General features: G+C 38.3%; 2 protein-coding genes across 5 annotated transcripts in view; both read left to right on the forward strand.

Moving 5' to 3' along the window:
• Window positions 1-23234, forward strand: part of nvl (nuclear VCP like) — a 316947-nt gene that overhangs the window by 245304 nt on the left and 48409 nt on the right. The window lies entirely within an intron of this gene.
• Window positions 860-17079, forward strand: tk2 (thymidine kinase 2). Of its 4 annotated transcripts, none has more exons than XM_067609228.1 (10): window positions 860-1103; window positions 7618-7655; window positions 8154-8228; window positions 9257-9310; window positions 10457-10546; window positions 12162-12235; window positions 13551-13639; window positions 15444-15523; window positions 15773-15853; window positions 16219-17079. In XM_067609228.1, exons 1-10 carry the CDS (start codon window positions 920-922, stop codon window positions 16303-16305), a joined length of 852 nt encoding a protein of 283 aa, XP_067465329.1. In that variant the 5' UTR covers window positions 860-919; the 3' UTR covers window positions 16306-17079. The 4 variants fall into 4 exon arrangements, with proteins under 4 accessions (XP_067465329.1, XP_067465331.1, XP_067465330.1 ...); XM_067609230.1 differs by having other exon boundaries at window positions 863-1103; window positions 7623-7655; XM_067609229.1 differs by having other exon boundaries at window positions 964-1103; window positions 7542-7655.

A 23234-nucleotide genomic window follows, 5' to 3' on the forward strand; every position in this document is an offset into this window, starting at 1 on the left:
TATTTTAATGAGCATTTTGATTAGACAAGAAAGTACCACTACCTTCCTGATTACCTCCTCTCTCTCCTTTGGATATTCCTAAATGTGATCTACATTACTAATTATGTGATGGATTGTTTCTCATTCACATTCAAATAATGTTCAGTTTAATATCCACCATTAACTTATTTGTGTTCTTATTTTAGTCCTGTTGCCCCTTATGTAATAGCCACACCACCTGTTTGTGCAAAGTGTTGAACAGAATAATATGTGTACCATTTAGTGTCCTGTTTCCTGTTGTATAGGCATATTCTTCCGTTGTACTACCTAATCAGTTCAAATATGACTTGTTGTGTCCGTTTTTCAGTTTCAGTAATCCAGTAAATTATCTGGAACCTTCTCTGTTAGTTTTAGATACTGAATCTTCTGGAGAACACATGGTTGTTATATTCTCCAATATTAATACACACATACCATAAATTTAATTTACAAAAGTGACTTATTTTTAGAGCAATTCAACCATTCCTAACAATATGTTCAGATAAGATCAACTGATCCCACACAGGAAAATTGTTGGCGGGGGGGGGGGGGGGGGGGGGGGGGGGTTAACCTGATTAACATCTGGCATAAGGGAATGGGATACAGACAAAGGAACACAGAATATAACATAATGATTACAGAATACAGTAAAGCCAAGAGGGAGGATGAGAGACTAGGTCATATAGGCTCACATGCTGTTATTAATTCAGCTTTACCTTCTTGGAAAGACACCTTCAAAGGGATAATGTGATATTTTGTGGAGACGGGATTAGAAAAGATCCGGCAGGTGGCAGTGTGCACCTGTAATGTTGCTTATAGATACGTCTCACACGAAGAAGAAATCTCTTCTTCCGGCTTCCTACAAATTGCGTAAGGTCTAGTCAAGGGTTCCTTTTACGAGATGTCGATAACTGGTTGTTGTGTAACGTTGTTGTTCAGGTGTGTTAGACTCGTATCTGTTCACTCTGCTGTGGCCTCATCATCATTTAGCACTGCTGTATGTAACAGTAGGATACAGTTGCCTGCTGGAAGCGTCAGGCTAATCCAGAGCAGAGAACGCAGCGGCACGCCGCACGCGACTGCAGGTCAGTGTTTGGACTTCAGTTCGTTAGCTGGGATACAATATACACACGAGTATACCGCGCTCAATACAGCGAGGTGTTCATTAGCAGCAGGTCTCTTTCTGTTTTCATTTGGGAGAGTTTTTATATTTTATGTTCTCTGTCGCACTCAGTCCCTGTTGTCATTCAGGCTGCTTTATCTTGGGAGGTGAGGTCTGCCTCTCATTTATAAGCATACATTCGGCTCACAGAGGTAACCATCGGTTTCCCTAAAAACCAATTAACCAGCAATGTTTGAAAACCCCAGAGGGTCGTTTAAGACACTTACAGCTATTCTGAAGGTATTTCCAGAATACCCACATATTCTTCTCTTCTAACTATCATAAGAAATAAATCATAAGAAATCTTTTTAACCCGTTTCCCAAGATCTCCATGTATCAGAACACAGATGACAGCCCGCTGGTTTTATGTCCCAACTGGTTTTCAAGCGAACTGGTCTCTATACTTAGCAGCAGCTGTGATCTGCCTCTGTCAGCGGATTCGTCACACATTCACAAATATATGACTGGCAATTTTCAAGTGGCATCTCATATCTTCTGCGGCGAATATGATTGTATAAGTGAGCACTACATCACAGCCACCGATGAAAAAAAATAAAATATAATCTTTGCAAGATCGCGTCGAACTGGATTCGATCTCACTAGCTCAAAAGACTGTATATCACCATCCATCTTCCCAACACTACGAGCCACTCGAGGGTTCGGTTTCGTGCCTTTCCATTAGGTATAGGTAAATTACGTCACCATCCACGTAACACTTTGTCTTGGGTTTACTTAAAACAGCTGGTTACTTTGGGCTTGTCTTAGAAAATATCCTAACATATTCATCAAGGTTCTTTAATCGAGTCTACGAACATATTGACCACTACATCGCAGCCCCCTACGACACTACACATTATGACAAAGAAATACTTTTTAACAGTGGCGATCGAACTCAGACAATACTGTCAAAATACACCAAATAATATATTAATAAAAAACAAACACTGAGCCACAGTATGAGTAGAATAATTAATGTTCTACCCGTAACACAGTACTGAAGGCATGGACTTAATGATTTACAGTCATTCTCCTTCCTTTCGTGTGTATTGTATATTAAAATACAGATGGGCACCCACTCAGTCCTCTTTGTCATTAGGTGCTCGTCAATACTATGTTACTGAAAACCTTCCATCCAAGATGGCTTGATCCTTGTCTTGTGGTGCCTTCCTAAGATTTCTTCCAGTTTTTCCCTAGTTTTAGGTTTTAGGGAGTTTTTCCTTGTCCCTGAAGAGGATAAGGCTAGGGGTTGCTGTTGTGTTGTATTTTATTCATTTTATATTGATTGTTTACACATTGTGGGCTCTGTCAAACTATCTGTAAGGTGATTAAGGCCTATACAAATAAACTTTATTTTTTTCTAATGCCTTTCTTGCAATAATTGTTTAAGGACTGATTCATTATGATTGCATTTTTGGAAGTCGCTTTGGATAGAATCATTTGGTAAATAACACACCATGCTTGGTTAATGTGGAGTAAAGCTCTTAATTATTCACAAGCACTTAATGAGAAAGAGGTCTGAGTGGGTGCCCATCTGTTTTGAACTATACAAATATACACAAAAGGAAGGAGAATGACTGTAAATCATTAAGTCCATGCCTTCAGTACTGTGTTGTGGGTAGAACATTACCACTTGTATTCTACTATTCCTGTGGGACAGTGTTTATTTTTTATTATATCATTTAGTGTATTTTGACAGTATTGTAGATCGTCACTGTACTGTAGGATAAGTATTCTTTGTCCTAATGTGCAGTGTCGTAGTGGTCAATATGTTTGTAGCCTCCAGGAAAAAAAACCTTGATAAATATGTTTTTGTATTTTCTAAGACAAGCCCAGGGTGATAGTGCTAAACAAGTGGTAAGTGATACATAGGGTACATCTCAACTCTCTTATTTTATGTCTCCTCGCTCCTCGCCTGAACCGGAAGTTGTTCCCGGTGCGCCATTTTCACAGGCGTCCCAAGTCTTTTACTTCTCCTCCGAGGAGCGAGGAAACGCGAGAGCAACCTTCATGGAAGTCTTTTACCAGCTAACACGCCCCCTTAATGGATATCAGTTATTGATTGGACGCTGCAGCTGATCGGACTGATCTGATACATCACAACATCACTGCAGTTTTATACCGACGTGGAGACAGATTACAGATTATACTCAAGTGTATCACCCCCAAGTTTTATGTTTTATTTGTACGTCAATTTGGATGAAAGCGTCTGCTACATGAAATTGTAAATTGTATTTGTTTTCTTATTCATCATCTAGTTAAAAAATCTGTTAATTGTCAGTCTTATCAACAAAAGAGCCATCAAATTCCTTCATTTGTTAGAAAGATTTTTCTTTTCATGATCTGTTATTTCCCACATTAAACTGACTCTTCCTGGCTTTAATTTTATCCCTAATAACAGTTAAACACATTTATATTTTACATCATTTATCGTCATTTCCACTCAGTCACATGTGAGGCTTTAAATTCCTGGGCGTTGGATTTGTTATGAGTTTCATAATTTCCATTTTTCCTGAAACATTTAGCCAAATACATATTTTTCAGTGTTCAAAAGACATCATGATCATATTCTGGGTTATTGAATAATGAATTTTACAATCAGAATATCAAAAAATATAGATGCAAATCATCAATAAATAGTATAAATGCATTCTGCGAGCGGAAATGGTTCCTGTGCCTCTGAGCAGGACACAGTGTAAATACTGAACGCAAGTTTTTATTTATGTTTGTTTTTATTTAGGTGTTTGTTTAACAGGTAACAGGCTGCAGAAAGGAAACAGCTGCTCTAGCGGTGATAACTGTGCACCTTTTATTAGTATTAACACAGTGTTCATGTGTGCAGACACAAACTCCATCAGAAGTTTCTACAGCTGTTAAAGCCGACTGACAGCTGATCCAGCTGTGATCAGCTGGTGCCATCATTAGAAACAGACGTCACCTCACGTGACGCTTCAGAGGAGAGGACGTCTCATGTCTCTAAAAACAAATTTCCTCATTTCCTTTCTCCTCGCTTGGTTTCCTTGCGTCTCTCCATGAATCCACGGTGGGAGGGACTAAGACACAAGGAAAAGACGCAAGTGATGGAAATGTGGATGCAATTTAAGAGACTTGGGATGCAGCCATTGACTTTTGCTCTAGTGAGATCAAATCCAGCTTGATACAATCTTGAACAGATTATATTTTTTTTGTTGGTGGCTGTGATGTAGTGCTCACTTATACAATCATATTCGCAGCAGTAGATATGAGATGTGACTTGAAATCGCCAGTAATATGTTTGTGAATGTGTGACTGACATAGGCAAACCACAACTGCTGCTGTTAGGTGCTGAAACCAGTTAGCTTGAAAACCAGTTGAGACATAACACTCGTCTAGTTATACGTTGAAACTAAGGTATCAAAATGTTTGTAGTGTTTTGATGGCACAACGCCTCATCGCATTGGTCATATTTAGGGATGGGACGATAAAAGATTTTATTACGTATCACGATTTAAAAAAAAAAAAAAAAAAAAAAAAAAAAAAAACACAAACACTCACAATAGGTTGATTGTGGTGAATTTTCATTATTGGGATAATTGTGAATGGGGATGATCATGAATATCCTCACAAGTGACTTGAAAAAAGCTGTCTAACTCGCTAACATACAGTCCTATATTGATTTCCTGAATTACTTTGAATTACCACAAGGGGAAGCTGGCATCTTTCCAGTCATTGTTTGATTATTTGTTTTTCACTAAAAAGGATGTTCACTAAAAAAAGATGTGTGCACTTTAATGCCATAAAAATATTTGTTTCTTAACAAAATGTAAGGTAAAGTGATTCCATTATGTTTTAGTGCCATTTTAAGAGTTTTAAGCATATTTTGATGATTATCAGGCAGTCTAGGTCTATAGCAGCATAACTAAGGGCTGATCTAAGGCGAGCCAGCACTAACTATAAGCTTTATCAAAAAGGAAAGTTTTTTAAGCCTACTCTTAAACATAGAGAGGGTGTCTGCACCCCGGACCCAATCTGGAAGATGGTTCCACAGGAGAGGAGCCTGATAGCTGAAGGCTCTGCCTCCCATTCTACTTTTAAAGACTGTAGGAACCACCAGTAAGCCTGCATACTGGGAGCACAGTGTTCTAGTGGGGTGATAGGGTACTATGAGCTCTTTAAGATATGATGCTGCCTGACCATTAAGGGCTTTGTAGGTGAGGAGAAGGATTTTAAATTCTATCCTGGATTTTACACGGAGCCAGTGCAGAGAAGCTAAAATGAGAGAAATACGGTCTCTTTTTCTAGTTTTTGTCAGTACACGTGCAGCTTCATTCCAGACCAGCTGGAGAGTTTTTAATAAGGAATAATTTAATAATAAGGGATAATGAGGAATTGCAGTAGTCCAGCCTAGAAGTAACAAATGCATGGAGTAGTTCTGCATCTTTTTGAGACAGGATGTGTCTGATTTTTGCAATGTTACATTGTTCTATGTGGGAATTAAAGGACATATCCTGAACTGATCAGTCTGATCTCCAGCTGTGATTGTCTGATAAATCGGACTTAAGCTTTGAGCAGTAACGCAGTTCCTTTAATGGCAATTAAATGTTCTAGTCTCTGTAATAGGATGTGATGGTCAATGGTGTCAAAGGCAGCACAGAGATCTAACAAGACAAGTACATTTATAACTTTCACCAGTGCTGTCTCTGTGCTATGATGCACTCTAAGTCCTGACTGAAAAACAATTTACATAACTTCTCTGTAGATGTTTCAGTTTCTCCACTTGATAAAAAATAATTAGGCTGGTCAATTATTGTTTAACCATGTCTTGTTTGTCCTTCATCAATAGGGTTCTTGTTTGCAAATAACTTAATGTGCTATATATCAGAAAATGTGTTACTTTAATATTGTGTTTTGTAAAAAAAAAAAAAAAAAAAAAAAGGACATAAATAATTTGTGAGGTTTTAATTTTTTGCTTTCTATATTCACCCAAGTTCCTCCTGCTATAATAGACATGTTAAGTAATAGAAGGCTAAAACTCAGAGAAGTGACCTGACCTAAGTTTGCATGATTTTACTTCTTTTTCATGTCTACCTGTTCTGGGTAAAACAAGTCACCAGTATCAGTTTAATGGATGTGTGAACCTCGTTTCTTATGAAACACAGGGGGAACAGTATCTGACAGTGACATTCCCATGTAGGTCATTGCCATCGTGGCGGTACCATTTTATGTAGGGCATTTAGATATAAAGAAGAAGAAATAATTAATCATTATATTAGATAATAGGATTTAATTTACATTAAATCACCTTGGGGCTCCACCCTGAAAGACAGGGAAATGATAGCCAATTCAGTCTCATAATATATTCAATTAATATTTAATTTAATGACTATAACCAAAATGATCATATCAATTGCTAGTAAAGGTTGAAGGTTTTTTGAGTTCTTTGCAGAGCCAAGGTTGGCAATAATCACTTCTGTACAACATTAAATAGATAGCATGTATATTCAAAAGTGTTCAGTAGGTAGGTTACCCGCACCCTAACCCTCTAGTGCTATGGGTGTGTGTGTGTGTGTGTGTGAAGTATGCTAACATGCTGCTGACAAAGAGCAGACCTTAGAACAGCAAAGCTGTGTGAATAGCATTAAAACAACTCAGATACATGTACAGTTAGCTGTGCTATGCTATGCCCAGTTTAATGTAACCAGTCTTTGGAGGGAGAGAGGTGCTTTGGTTGCTTCTTTGTTGAGTCAGCGATGCTGTCAGTGGTGGGTGAGCCAGGCTGGGAAGAACTGCTGAAACGCAGGCTTTGCTGGGCAGTCAGTGATCCAGTCACAGTTCGGAGGGATAGTGGTTACTCCTGTGTCCTGTAGACTTAGCGGCGAGCTCTGTGCTAACTCAGCTTCATGGTTCCTGTTGCTTGTGGGGTCAGCTGGCAGACTTTGTGTCATGGTCCTTCTCAGGGTTTTGCTGCTGGCCTATAATCAGTCCAGTCTAAATGTTTTATGCAATTTAGTCACTTTCTTTCTTTAAATCTTCACTTAGTATTTACATAAAGTAGTTTTAGTTTCTGTTCAGTTGTTTTCTAAATTCATTAGTTGTATGGCCTCTCCCAAACAAAGTATTCAAATCAGGTAATATGCCAGTAAGTTACAGCCTACATCCTACCAATCCTAACAAGCGGAAGTGTACAGTAGTTGCGATGTGCCCTGACTTGTCCTCCACACCCATACTTCCTCTCCTTTGACCGATATTTGTAGCCCTCAGTGCAGTCTGTAAGTGTTACTATCGTTGTTTTTGCTCTGTAAAGAGCCAGAACAGACATACGTACACACTATACTGTGCCTGTTGTACAAATGAACATCTCTCTGTCCCTCTGACTGCGATGTAGCCTGCTGACCTGAGAGAGGCCAGCACTCGGAGTTGGGAAGTGAAGTCTTTTCTCATAATGTTGTCTTCCTTCCAAGGGAAGCTGGTACGGAATGGAGAGGATAAGAAAGCAGTGGTAAGTCTCCAAAATGTCATCTGTAATCTGAGCATTCTTTGTGCTTCAGTTGGTGACAGTAAAGTACACCTGAAAATGATCTACACTCACAATGTTGGATTTCCCTTATGACCTAATTGACACTGATTAAAAGCATACATTATTCATTTCTAGTTGACATTGTGAGTGTATGTGATGTGTTATTGTGTGTAGCTTTGTAATTTGTATATGTGTCCTGTGTGTTTTTTGCTTTGCACTGTTATTGTGCTGTTATGTTTTAATTGTGACCTGCCTAAGAGACTGCAGATGAAAATTAGCTATAAGCTAACTCTGTACATCAAATGGTAACATTTATGTTCATCACTGTACATGGTCCCTATAAATACATAAATAAATCAATCTTTGTGCTTTATATACTCAAATATCAGCTCATACCATATTAACAACATCTTTCCATTTTCTTCATAATTTCTGTGAACAGGCTTATTAACATCTGTTTCTCTCTCTCACTGTTTTCAGGTCTGTATTGAGGGGAACATTGCCAGTGGGAAGACGACATGTTTGGAGTATTTCAGCAAAACGAGCAATATAGAGGTATAGTAAAGTACTTCCACCAGGAAGTACCACTCCAGCTGGTGCACAATTTGGCCCAAGTTGTAAAATAGTTGCCATTTGATATGAAGGTGAAGGTTGGGCTTTTATAATAGAAAATGGATTATTTTACTCAGGTTCAACACCCTCTCAATAATTGCATTCATCCTGGGTTACAGGTCCCTGTAACTCTGATTCTAGTCCATTTTATTTGCTGTAGTGAGGTTTCTTAAGCGTTTTTTGTTGTTGTAATTTTTTTAAATCCATTTTCACATTTTTGTAGTTGGCGAAGCTTTCACTGGGTGAAGGGAATGTACTAGAGCTGCAACAATTGATTGATTATTCGATTAGTCAATTGACAGATAATTTTATTTGCTGACAATTTTAGTAATTGATTCATTAAAACAAAATGTCAAATTTCCGATTTTACCTTCTCTATTTAAAAAAAAAAAATCTTACATGTTAGTAAACTGAATATCTTTGGGTTATGGACTGTCTGTTGGGACAAAAGGAGACATTTGAGGATGTGACCATGGGCTTTGGGAAACAGTGGTAGACATTTTTCACCATTTTCTGACATTTTAAAGACCAAATGACTAATCGATTCATCGAGAAAATAATCAACAGATGAATCAGTAATGAAAATAATCGTTAGTTGCAGCCCTAGAATGTACACCAAGGTGTTAAGGTAAAGGAGGGGATTGATTTGCTATGTTAACTGTGGTATTATACTGACAAAAATGCACTTTGAACAGACATACTTCCTCTAAAAATGGGCTGAGCAACAGATGAGTTGCAGTCAACTTCAATGAAAAAAACATGAGAAGCAATGAAATTTTAATTATTAAATCCAGTGTTTAAGTACAGGAAGTTGTCAGTAGTGTTACTGCTGAGTCATGATTTGGGAAATCCAGCTTTTATTACATCATATTATACATTACATTGTATTATATTATGGCTTCTGAGATGAAAATGGACATCAGACATGTCCATTCATTTATTATTCCTCTCTCCTCCCTTGTTTGTTCCAGGTCCTTACAGAACCAGTCTCTAAATGGAGGAATGTTCGTGGACACAACCCTCTGGTGCTTTTCAAGACAATGTTGTTCATTGTATCATTGTACTGACCTGACATCACATTTCTTTAATCGTTTTCAAGCCACAAGTCATGAGCTAAAATTGTTTGCAGGATAAATTTGGAGAGAATTAAATAAAATAGTACTCTGAAAAGCAAGGTTTTAATGACACAAAACACTTTGCACTTTTTGTGCAAAACCCTGAGAAGAACCATGACACAAAGTCTGCCAGCTGACGCCACAAGCAACAGGAACCATGAAGCTGAGTTAGCACAGAGCTCACTGCTAAGTCTACAGGACACAGGAGCAACCGGTATCCCTCTGAACTGTGACTGGATCACTTTAGCTACCGATATTCATCATTATTTTTGGCATTAAAAAAATATCTTTTGGCCTGGCAGGGGTTCGTTGATATTATTACAGGAGAAATGCCGATTCAGTAAACATTCAGTACGTTCAGTAAACGTTGAGTACAGTTAGACCCAGCAGTCTCCGTTAGGTTGGGCAAGTTCAAAGTTGTGAAAACAACGGGGGTGTTTTGAATATACCCCTGTTTTCACAGGTAATTTGTTAGTCTGTCCCTTCCACCGCAGGAAATAATGGATTAATCCTGGAAAGCTATTGATGTAGCACTTTTCTTCTTATGAAAATAAGACATAGATTATTCGACCAATGAGAATTTAGTCGGACGAGAGCATATCAACCAACTAAACGACCAGTCGACCTAGAGACTACAGCCCTACTATGTGCTGAGGTATTAGTTCCTTAAAAGAGCTATGCTACAGTTTAGAAAACATCTTAAAATACATTTTAAAAAATATTCCCTGATGCTTAGGCCCAGCAGGGGATCAACGCAGGCCTGCAATACACTGGCACAAACCCTGTATCTCAAAACCTGTGCAGATAAAACCAAAACTACCTGCAGGCAAGAATAGAGAAAATTTGTTTTCATAATTTATATGAACCAACCGTTAAATTTTAGGGCAATCTGCCTAGAAAGTGGAAGTTTTGGCCTAATGGTGGTTCAGAAAGGTCGCCAAAATATCAGGATTCATCCTCTGGGGACTATGACTATCTAGATCAAACCTCATGGAAGAGTGTCCAGTTGTTTTAGTTTAGTTGTTGTTTAATTGATTCCCAGTATGTCTGCTGTAGGCTCTTATGTACCAGGATCCTGAGCGCTGGGGCATCACACTGCAGACCTATGTTCAACTCACCATGCTGGATAGACATGTGTCAGCCATAGTAAGTGTACTGCTGGCTAGAAACACACCCATTTTATTGTATTCTCATTAAAGGGGACATATTATGTACATTTCCAGGTCTATATTTTTAGTCTAGGACTCTACTGGAATATCTTTGCATGATTTACAGTTCAAAATGATTTAACTCATATTGAACCTTTACCTAGCCCCTTGGTTAAGCCTCTGTCTAGCAAGACTAGGCCAAAACCTAGTATATGGCTGGAGCATGTATGGTCAGTGTGCAGAATTATGGCCAGTTTGTTACAGGGATAGTCAGTGGTAGTGTCTATGATATGAATTCCTGGATATTAAATGTTCATATTAAATGTTCATCTGCATCTTATGTTTTCTAACCCAGTAATATTAGCTGGTAATGTATACTGAAGTAGCATATCGCATGACATGGTTAAGTTACGTTTGAGTAAAAAAAAAAGGTATAAATGCAGCTGCAAGAACAATACTTTCGACTTACATCTTGGGATGTTTGATTTGAAATAGAACTTCTTTTAATTTAATTGAACTATTCTAATTACCCATCTGTTAACTCCCCCTGCTCTTTCATCTGTTTCAGTCTCTCGCTTTTCACTCTTTTGTCAGGATGATGGTTATTTGCATGCACCTTTCCTGGACCTGGGGACTTTCCTGAGTGCAAATTCAGGAGGCTTATCTCCACCCAGTTACCACAGTTACAGTCAAATCAAGCACACCTGCAGAGCAGCTGCCCCAAACTAAATATAACAGCTACATGAGTTGCATGTTTTACCTGCAAGACTCGTGTTTTAATGCTGTTGTTCATCATTTGTGATGAGAAAACGTCAGAGAAATAAAAAGCTGTTCTTATCTGATCTACTCTGTTCTAATTGGTTAGCTTCCTGAAGCTGCATCCCGGCCAACTTTCAGGCGGCTTTGGAGGCTCCATCAACAAACCGTGAAACAAACAGTAGTAGTAGGATTTGACTACCTTTTCTCATTCTTAACTCAAAATGTCAACTTTTCAAATCCATCCAGTTCGGCCCAAAATATTAGATTGGACAATTTAAACAAGCCCTGGAAGAACCTCAGCAATAGCCTTAACAACAAAAAGCTTAAAAATAGAACAGGTGGCCGTTTATGGGCATGCACAAAGAGCCAACATCAGCTCATCGGCAAGGTAGAAAAAACTGTTGCAAATGAAGCATTCAGAGCAGGTTGAAACCCTGACTTTTGACTTTCAGGGAGCATTTCTACATTTGTTATCTGACATTGGTTGTGGCTCAGGAGGTAGAGCGGGTTGTCCACCAATGGGAAGATCAGCGGTTGGATTCCCGGCTACTCCAGTCCGCATGTCAAAGTGTCCTTGGGCAATATACTGAACCCCAAATTGCCCCTGATGGCTGTGCCATCGGTGTATGAATGTGTTAGATTTCCTCTGATGGGCAGGTTGGGACCTTGTATGGTATATATAACAGTACATAAATAACAGAAAATCACAAAAAGCACACTATGTCCCCTTTTAATAAACACAAGGTCCACCTGCAGTGCTGACAAACCCGTTGGTAGTTCAGGACTGTTGATGCAAGCATATGACCTCATCAAGAAGTTTGCTGTATGTACTAAACGTTTCTTGTTGGTTCCAGTCAGCTCCTGTCAGGATGATGGAAAGGTCCATCTTCAGTGCCAAGTACATCTTTGTGGAGAATCTCTTCAGAAGGTATTGTTGTCTAAGTGGTTTTGAGAGACTTAAGTGTCTTTTATCAGACCAAGAAAATACATAAATAAATACATTCAACGTACAGCTTCAGCTAGTTTGATATTGTTGCACAATAGTTCAAGCTCTTGGAGCTGGGATGTTCTCTGTAAGGATGAGACTGTCTACAACAAGCAAACAACACACAGAGGCTGGGCAATATGTATAAAATCCTTTCTCATGGTTTGTCATCTTATCACAATATCAATATATATCACAGTACACTACATTCTCTCAGTAGATAAACTATTTATATATAAAGTACACAGACTGACTGTCAGTTTACTTGAATTATGTTGTGAATTAAATACCTGACTGATTATGGTACTTCATTACATTGATGCAACAATGACTAGGCTTACATGCACAAAAAATTCTGCTTTTTACCCTTATTCTGAAAAGGGCAATATTCCTACTAAGCTGTTTACTAATGAAAATGAATATTCCACTAATATGCCCATTTACATGCAAAGGATTTTCAGGGGTTCCCTCTTCTCCAGTTGTAACAGGAATCACAAGATTTCCACAGGCAGTGAGTTAAACCAATGAGAGGAAAAACATTAGTGAGCTGTTGCCTGATATTTATAAGTGATATTGATATGACTGATATTAGGCATTTATAATTGCAGACACATCCAGTAGGCCTACCTAAGTTGTCCCATGATTTTTACTACACTGCTGAGTGTTTTTGGTGCATCACACCGAGTCGTCACTGTCAATCAGGATAATAACCAAACCCCTCCATCCCTGTCGTTGAGAAGGCGCACTGTGTTTTTACAGTCTGCCCTCAATAGCTCTCCACTCTCCTCTCATTCCGTCCTACTCCAGTATATGTCATTTTGTGTGTAGGGGTAAACAGGCAAGAGGGCCGTGTGTCACAAACTGCGGTAAAAACCCCAGTTGAAACGCTTGTTCCGAATGCACTGTGTTCATGTCCAAAGAATGCTCCTAAAACCAGAATAATACCAGCATATCCCACGTCTTTATCAGAAAAAGCTACAACCGGAATAAGGCCTTATTCATAATATCCAAACAGAATATGCTGTTTACATGACCCGTATCAAATTCAGAATATTGTCATATTCAGAATAATAGTGGAATATTAGTGTGCATGTAAACGTAAATATAATCCAGTATTACCATGATGCTCATTGATTTGCAGCATTGCCCAAAATTACCTCATACAGCCAGAAATATTACAGGAATCTTTCACAGTGTAGAAAATGTGTCACATTGCCTCCCCAGCAGCATACTGACTACCCTGTTTGTTGGTTTCCAGTGGAAAGATGCCAGAGGTGGACTATGCTGTTCTCACTGAGTGGTTTGACTGGATCACAACCAACATATCCATTCCTGTTGATCTGATTGGTGAGAATACACATAGCAGAAACACAAGCACACATGTATGATTGTGATAATTATTAGAAATACAGCAGTTGAAGTGTTTTTGTAGCATCTCTGACAGACATTCATGAAATCATTGTGAATACAATTAAATGATATTCAGTAGACTGACTGGAAGCTGAAATCTCTTGTTATTTTTGTCAAGTAGTACAGATAAAATGATTTATTGGTACGTAGGGGGATATCTAGGGGATTTAATTACAAAAACTAAACCAAAATACTGCAGGGATAAGGGTTATCATTCATTCCCAGTCACAATCTCAGTGAAAGTGGCTTTTAACAGCAATACGGCACTCTCTGGCATCTGCCACCTGACAGGTTCAGTCACCAGTCAGAAATAACTTGTGACTGTGACATTTTAATAAATCATTAATAATGATTCATATCTATCTTTATTGGGGAATGTGATGAAACATTACACCTGTCTGGTAAAAAAGTTGACGATGTTAAATAATATATTCATGTTCATGTGACCTTGTCAGTCCATCAACAGTAGTGAAAGTGCAACATCAGACTACAATCTCTTTTCTCTGTTTTAATATGTGAAACATCACGGTCTACAGCTTTAAAAACACACTTTTCACAGTAACACAGAGAAAACAAATACTGGTTTGGGGCGGCTGTGGCTCAGGAGGTAGAGCGGGTCGTCCACTAATCAGAAGATTGGCGGTTTGATTCCCGGCTCCTCCAGTCCACATGCCAATGTGTCCTTGGGCAAGATACTGAACCCCAAATTGCTCTTGATGGCTGTGCCGTCAATGTGTGAATGTGTGTGAATGGTTAGTTTTCTCTAATGGGCAGGTTGGGACCTTACATGGTAGCCCCTGTACCCATTCAGTGTATGAATGTGTGTGTGAATGGGTGATTGTGGCTTGTACTGTAAAAGCGCTTTAAGTGGTCAGAGGACTAGGAAGGCACTATACAATTACAGACCATTTACCATTTGGTTTTACACAAAGTCTGTATTTTATGCCTTCATTAAGAAAAATATAAGAAATGTTCTTTTGATAGACTTAATAGCAGTTTTTCTTGGGTAAAGTACAAAACCTTTTGTGCAGGAATCATATAGGCAGAGTCTTAGATAAGTTGGTTTATGCTACTGCATACTGTATGTGATGGAGGGTTGGAGACATGGCTCCATGTCTGCAACAGAAATAGATCACAGACAGCTCTGAATGCAAGATATTCAAAAAGGTAACGTAATAGTTCATTGCTCACTTAGTCAAAATAATGTTGGTGTAATTCTAATGACAGCAGAAAAGCCTGCATATTCAAGGAAACATGTTTTTCTCTTCTGCAATCCAACATTTCAGCAATCAGAAGAGTATAAGAAGTGAGTCCAGAATAATATGCAGATGAACAGGTTTGCACATTGGTTAGTCTGAATCAGTTGTCCTTGAATACATTTCATTGACAGAAGTTGCAAAAGTTTTTTCACACTGCAAATCGTAAAGCAGGTCATCATCCACAGAACATATAATCACTATGAAAGTTATCATGCCATCAGTCATAAAAGCATGTTGAACTCCCTTTGACTCACTGGAAGTTGTGTAAGACTTAAAGTCTATTTTCCTCTGTTTTACACGCATAACTACAGTCATTGTGTATTGGGCTCTAAACGCTTCCAACACGTAGGTGACCTACACTCAACACTGTATCTGAACAGCTCCAGTGTAGCAGCAGAGCAGCTCCTACATGACTTAAACAATCACATTAGAAGCTGCAACAGTCTGTTAATGTGTTCTATGACTTTTTACTCTGGTTCCAGTCTACCTGCAGACATCTCCTCAGACCTGCTATGAGAGGTTAAAGCAGAGATGCAGAGAGGAGGAGAAGGTCATTCCACTGGTGAGGCCACAAACTCAAACATATGGTGTTACTTCACAGAACAGACAAATTGACAATCTTGAGGGGAAATTAATGGTTAAGGTTATAGAATTGAGAATATTGCGGTTTGTTCCTCTGTGTGTGTGTGTGTGTATGTGTTTGTGTATGTGTTTGTGTATGTGTTTGTGTATGTGTATGTGTTTGTGTATGTGTTTGTGTTTGTGTTTGTGTTTGTGTTTGTGTTTGTTTATGTGTCCGTCTACCCACCAGGAGCATCTGGAGTCCATCCACCAGCTCTATGAGGAGTGGCTCATCAAACGTACCTCCTCCTTTCTTCCTGCTCCAGTTTTGGTGAGTGACCATACACATCCAGCCAAGTCTTTACTTTGGTTTGTGTAGACACTGTACATACAGCAAGTACAGTCCAGACAGAAAGTATTTGGACAGTTACACATGTTTTGTTCTTCAGGCTCTGTGCTTAAGCACATTCAATATGAAATAAAGTAATGGATATAAAATTATAATGGATACTACATTAAAGTGCCATGTGTCAGCTTTAATTTGAGTAGATTTACATCAATATAGAAAGAACTGTGTGGGAGATGTAGCCCTTTTAACACATGGCTTTGTCTCCTGCAGCCATCCCTGGCTTGTAATTCTAATATCTTTCTAATAGTTAAAATGAAAAAAAATGTTTTGTCTTTTTGTGTGTGCAGGTGATTCCTGCTGACCACGATCTCCAGAGCATGCTGCACCGGTACGAAGAGAACCGTGACAGGATCCTAGCAGCTAGCTACCACTGATACCCAAACCTACAGTTACACAGTCAAATGTATAACACATTGTTATACATTTGACTTTGACACATTTATGGTTTTTCACAACCAACTACAGTAGAACTTTAAGAGTCAGATTTTAATTTTAAACAACAATTAAATTAAAAAACATCTCTCTACATGGGACAACTTTATACCCAACTACAGTTTAGTCACATGTTTCTGAAGGGTAAGGGATATTTCAGTAGCTTTTAATTAGATCATTTTCTTACCCAAAATGTATATTAAAAGTATTCTCAGATAGTGTCTCAGATACCAAGTAAACATTCCACCAACCATCTTAAAAAACTTGAAAAAGTCTTAAAGGAGCTTGGAAAAAGTATGTGTCAAAGAATGTTCCTAGTGCTCCTCAGGCTGTCAGTTCAAACTCTGAAGGTTAACTGATTCATTCTTCATTGTGTGCTGTTTAATCTCTTGTTGAGTTGTTATTAATTAGTTTGCTTTTTTTTTTGCTTTGTAACATAATGCATTTGAGTTTAGTCTTGTTACCCAGATGATACAGTACGTGATTTGTGTGGATTTTAAACCTCAATGAGTTACAGGATGGAGCTAGCAGTGGTTCGCAAGGGGACTGCAGGTGCACAAGTATTTGATTTGTAGAGTGAACACTGGTCAGTAACAACCATCACTCCACCTGCTACAGGATAGGGACTAAATGTTTCTCTGTAATTCCTTTTAATGAAGGACCTTTTGTTCTTTGTTTTATATTTTTGGCATGTTAATAAATTCTGTAACCTTAAACACAGTAATGTTTTTTATGTTAACTAGTGCAGTGCCCGTTCAAAACAGACTCATTCAGAACAGGCCGATTGCTTATTATTTCTCGAGAACTGCATATATATGTATCAATTGACAAACACATTAATTAAAACAAATAAGGATTTAATAAGTTAAATGGTTTTAAACCAGTCAGAAACTTCACCAGTGGGATTAAACTGATGTTGCACTGTAGAAGCTACCGTATATATATGTATCAATTAACAAACGTATCAGTTAAAACAACATGGTAGTAAGAGATTAAATGGTTTAAATCTAGACAGAAACTTCACCAGTGAGACTAAGAGGAGATTGAACTGTAGAAGCAGTTTATGGCCTTCCATCCGTTGATGCTGCTGTCAATCAAACGTGTTTGTGTTCCTATTGGTTAGTTTTACTGTCTCCACCTCTGTTTTTTCTCCTGTGTGCGCTCGTTCTTTCCTCTCAGTTTAACTGAGCAGAGGCGTGCCTTTGTCCCGCTTAGCAAGTCAGAGCCCAGAAGCCCCACCCTGCTGTGATGTGATGGTGTTTATATCAAACAGCCCTTGCTGCGTTCAGACATGGAGCTGAGCGGCTCGCTGTTGGCTTGTTTATTCCAAATCTATTAAAATTCAACATATCGCATGTCCAAATTGTACCAAATTGGATACTGCACTCCCTTTTGTCCCCAGCAATGCACTGGCCAAGTGTGTAGTAGATAAGATGAATGGTTCTTGAGGTATTTGAAGGACAAACATAGATACAGACAGAGATTCCTTGCTTTATAGAGAGACTAGTACAGTGCCATTCAAAACGTTCCTGTTCAGAATGGGCCAATTTCTCAATACCTAGAGAGGACAGCACCCGTCCCCTAAATGCCTCTCATGCAGACTATCCATAGACACTACAATTTACTGATGCTCCTTAAATGCCTTGTCGTGGAATTGCTGCTAAAACACTTGGACACAAACAGAAATAAAATCACAGACACTGGTTGATCTGAAGGTTAATGATGATCAATAATGAGACTGAACTCACACAAAGTGAATCATTCCTCTGTCTCACTATACAAAGCCAAACAGACCTTTTTATAGTCTTAAGAGACAAGGAAATGATCATCAATTGGTCAAATTATACAAATTTATGGATTACAGCCAATGGCAAACAGCCACAAGATATACATGCACATGTATGTTAGACAAGAGCCACATCTCCTAAAGACACAGGAAGGGAAGAGCCCCAAGCCATATGTGGCCTTCGACCCCTTAACATGTCCTGTTTAGGGGTTGACTGTTTACTTCAAGAACCAGAATGGTACCTAATCTGAAGACATCCTGCACTGTCTTGAACATACATGCAAAGTTCCTGTGCGTGAGGAATGGGAATAAAGCTTAACTCTCTAAACTTTTTCAATTCATTCTCTATGGTAGTTCTTATCACTATGGATGTAATCCCATCTCTGACCACAATATGGGTTGCAATGGCAGAGTGGCGTTGAATCCATGTGTAGAAGAAGCAGAAGCAACATTATTTATGAGATATTTTTATTTCTCACAAATCTGACGTATTAATGCGCCAAACTAGATGTTTTGGTCTAATTGCGTTCCATACAATTTGGGCAGCAGACCTTTGTTGTTTATAAGTTAGGATAAAACAGGAGGAGTTTGGGTGTGTTCTAAATGTTTTTGTGCTGAATTATTGATGAACATTCAATTTATTTGTTCTAGGGGCTTAAGGTGTTGCTGGTGCTTTGCAGCCTGCGTCTTCTGAAATAAAGGAATTTTGGGGAAGTCTAATTCTGAGTTTCTACACGCAAAAATCACGCTTCAGGTCACTGTAGCCTAGTATTTCACATTAAAGCTGTAAACACATTCTTTTCATAATGTTCAAGAATTCATGATATTTTCTGATTAATAACAGTCCTGCAGCCTGTATCATATTTGTACAACTATTCAAGAAAATAGTTAGGTTTACATATGTTTCATAATAAGTCAGTTCTTCTAAAAACATAACAAGCATTAACCTTGATATTAACACTTCATGATGTTTAAGCATACAACCTTCATGGATTCAACTTTCTCAAACTATTTACACATCTCAAACCATCTAGTGAAATAAAGTTTAATACTATAGTGAAAGGAAATATTTAGGCAACACTTATATGATTAGATTACTTTCAGAAACATATTTAAATATAAGTTCAACATAATTCTTACTTCATAATATAAACGCATTCAATGTGGCTATTGTTTAACAACAAAAAACTTTCAACTGAAATCCTTCAAATATAACTACATTCTTATTACTTCAGAAACTTCATCCTTTCAATACAACTACTTATCTAATTTAACTACTAAAATATGTTTGTCTAGGAGGTTAATAGATCACAAGTTAAACATTTGGATGATTTTGAAATACAAATACATGGTTATCACACAGTCATTAACTCGTAACACAAGGGAATTTAACTCTTGTCATTAGGAATGTGGGTTAGTTTTATGGCTTTGGTGAGATAAGAGAGTCTGTGTTCCATCTAAGGTGAGAGTTGTTTTTCTCTGGTCCAAGTGGCCTTCGGGTCATATTATCCTTTTAGTTCAAGCCATAATTCAAATTGTCGGTCAGAAATGGTTCCTGAGTCTGTCGAGCATCACTGATCAACCCCCACTCAGAAGGTTACAAAGGTCAGTTCTGCAGGCCGAGGGTCCGCTCTTACCAACTTTGGAATCCAGGCAAGTCTGTCTCTTTCCTATTCTTATGAATCAAAGATTAGTTAATGCAATTAACAAACATGTGGTTGTCCTCCTAAAGCTGTATTCTGGGTGTATAAATACGTAAAGGTGTGTCTGCAATGAGGCAATGAGTTAAGTTGTAGCTTAGTGGACAGCACAACCATCTATGATCTGGGAGACTCCAGTTCAAGACCCAGTGTGGGGACATCCTTTCTTAGGTAGTTATGCATGAATACTTATTGTAACACTTTAATTTTTTAAAATTAAAAGCATCATAAAAAACAAAAACAGGATTTTAAGTCTCTTTCCACTTTCATTCATATACAAATACAAATAATTTTGCTGCCTTATTAAATCTAGATACAAATACAAATACTGGGCCCTCTGCACATCCCTAATAACTGAATTAATGCTTATTCCACAAGGACATTCTAAGATAGCCAGGACAAAATTATTCATACCCTTTAGAAGTTGTAAGAAATAATTGATTTGTAGTGACACTTCAAGCAGACTATTGGGTTTTAATTAGTATCACAGGTGTTTTCAATCTTATAATCAGTCATCAGTGTAAGAGGAAAATTGGCTTGAGATTGAACAGAAGGATTGCTCGAATGGTCAAGTAAGAACCAAGGAAAACTTAAATACAGATCCAAGCTGATCTTCAAGTTCAAGGTACGATAGTTTCAAGTCACATCATCCATCACTGTCTGAATGAAAATGGGCTCCGCGGTTGCAGACCCAGGAAGACCCCACTTCTGAGAGGGAGACACAAAAAAGCCAGACTGGACTTTGCCAAAATGCATGTTGACAAGCCACAGTCCTGGGAGAATGTGCTGTAGACAGACGAAACAAAATTAGAGCTTTTTGGTTAATCTCACCAAGCCTACGTTTACAGAAGAAAAAATTAAGCCTTAAAAGAAAAGAACACCATGCTTATCGTGAAACATGGAGGAGGCTCTGTGATGTTTTGGGGTTGCTTTGCTGCCTCAGGCACTGAGTGCCTTAAATCTGTGCAGGGCACAATGAAATCAGAAGGCTATTAAGGCATTTTGGAGTGACACATACAGCCCAGTGTTAGAAAGCTTTGTGTTAGTTGCAGGTCATGGGTTTTTCAGCAGGATAATGACCCCAAACATACATCAAAAAACACCCAAGGGTGGATGAGAAGAAAAGTTGGATCGTTCTGAAGTGCCCTGCTATGAGTCCTGATCTGAATCCCATTCCCATCTGTGGAAAGAGCTGAAACTTGCAGTTGGGAGATGGCTCCCATCAAACCTGAGAGAACTGGAGCAGTTTGCTCAGGGAAAGTGTAGAAACCTTATTCAGTGTTACAGAAAGTGCTGGACTGCAGTTATTGCCTCCAAAGGCTGTGCTACAAAATATTACGTTAAGGGTACCAATGTTTTTGGCCATGCCATTTTCATTTGTTTTATTGTATTAAATAATATGTTAAGTTGTAAATCAAAAGCAAAGTATTTGAGGAATACATGTTTTGGACCAAATATGCAATAACAATCTTTTAAGAAATAGGTTCAGAAAAGTCCTGTACCTGGGCCCAGCAAGAAGAAATCTTATTTGAATGAACTTTACACAAAAAGAGATCAGTGCAGTTTGAACTAAATACTTAGCTTTTCCCATAATGCCTAAATGTAAACAACTGCACTTTAGGATCCTAAATTAAATATATCCATTTAAAGAATACATTAGTTACTGTTGCCAGGCTGGGATGAGATGGGTTTGAAATTTATATTCCTATGTTGTGCAAGGAACCTATTTTTTTGTAAAGATTATTATTATTATTTTTATATAGGGGATGGCTGTGGCAAAATGGCTCAAGAGCAACCCCCACAAAATTTCAAATTCAAAGCCCTTCCTTTCATTTTCATGTAAATGAAATAATAAATCATGTCCAGACGCACAAAAAACCCTCTTGGAGCCATACCCCCAGTCCAACAGGAAGTCAGCCATTTTGAATTTACTTTCCAATTTTAGCACAGTTTTTGCAATTTGCAGCCATTGTATTTTAACAAACTCCTCCTAGAAATTTTACTTAACCGACTTCAAATTTGGTCAGTGTCATTTAAAGACCTTTACAATGAAAAGTTATAAAAATCTTCAGTTTTCATCAAACGTCGTAGCCGTTGCGATATGGCGAACTATAATGTTTCACACTGAAGTAGGAAGTTATTGTAACTTGAATGTACATTGTCCAACCTGCACCAAATTTCTCATGCTTGATAAGAGTCCAGGCCTGAACACATCTAAATGTCAATATTGAGTCATAGTCATAGCACCACCTACTGACAACAGGAAGTCAGCCATATATGACAAACATCATCTGATTTACATGAAATTCACATGGTGTGGTCTACATATGATATACAGCAACATGTTGTATAATTAGCGGGTGTTCTCTAGCGCCACACAGTGGATATGCAAATGCACCATCTCCAGACTTTAAAAAAGAAAAGGGATCTTGGAGCCATACCCTAAGTCCAACAGGAAGTCAGCCATTTTGAATCTACTTTGCATTTTTTTCGCAAAGTGAAGCAAAGTGACAGGTGTTGTATTTTAATGAACTCCTCCAGGCGACTTCAAATTTGGAAGGTTACACCCAAACACCTTTGTGATGCTAAATGGCCAAGCTTTTTATTTCCATGGAATGTGGCGTGGCGTGACGCGGCGCAGTGTGGCGTGGCGGACAATTCTGCTCAAAATATGTTTGGGGCATTAAAGAGGAAATTGTTGTAACTCGGCTTTACATTGTCCAATCTGCCCAAAGTTTCTCATGATTGATAAGAGTCCAGGCCTGAGCACATCTACATGTCAATATTGAGTCATGGACATAGCACCACCTACTGACAACAGGAAGTCTGTCTTCCGTGACAAACGTCATCCCATTTACATGAAAATTACATGGTGTGGTCTAATCATGGTATACAGCGACATGATGTATAATAAGTGGGTGTTCTCTAGTGTTACATTGAGAACACAGGAAGTGATAGTTATCTCCTACATGCAATGTCCAATATTCATGAAAATGTATATACCATTGTATATGTATCTATATCAGGTGCCCTTTGGTAAATGCACAGGCGCCTGAGCAATAGAGCAAATTATTGTTTTGCAACCCCACTTTTTGTCTTTTTAAAAAGAACCTTATCATCATACAGTCCCCACAATCATATGATTATATTTAAGTAGCCTGTATCAATGATCATACTTTCAGCAATTGACAAAAAACAAGTAATAAAAAAATCTGATGTTTTCGGACCATCCTTTGAGTTGGTTCAGTCCAACCGAGCAGAGTTTTTCCTCACATCGCCAAAGTATCCGAATTAACAAACAGTCAGATGTTCAGCGGTAGAAAGTAATTCATTTAGACTTCTGCAGATTACTTTGCTTCAGTTTCAGTTTTAGTCAGACTTCGGA

This window comes from Thunnus thynnus, chromosome 14, assembly GCF_963924715.1.
Source record: "Thunnus thynnus chromosome 14, fThuThy2.1, whole genome shotgun sequence".
NCBI lineage: Eukaryota > Metazoa > Chordata > Actinopteri > Scombriformes > Scombridae > Thunnus > Thunnus thynnus.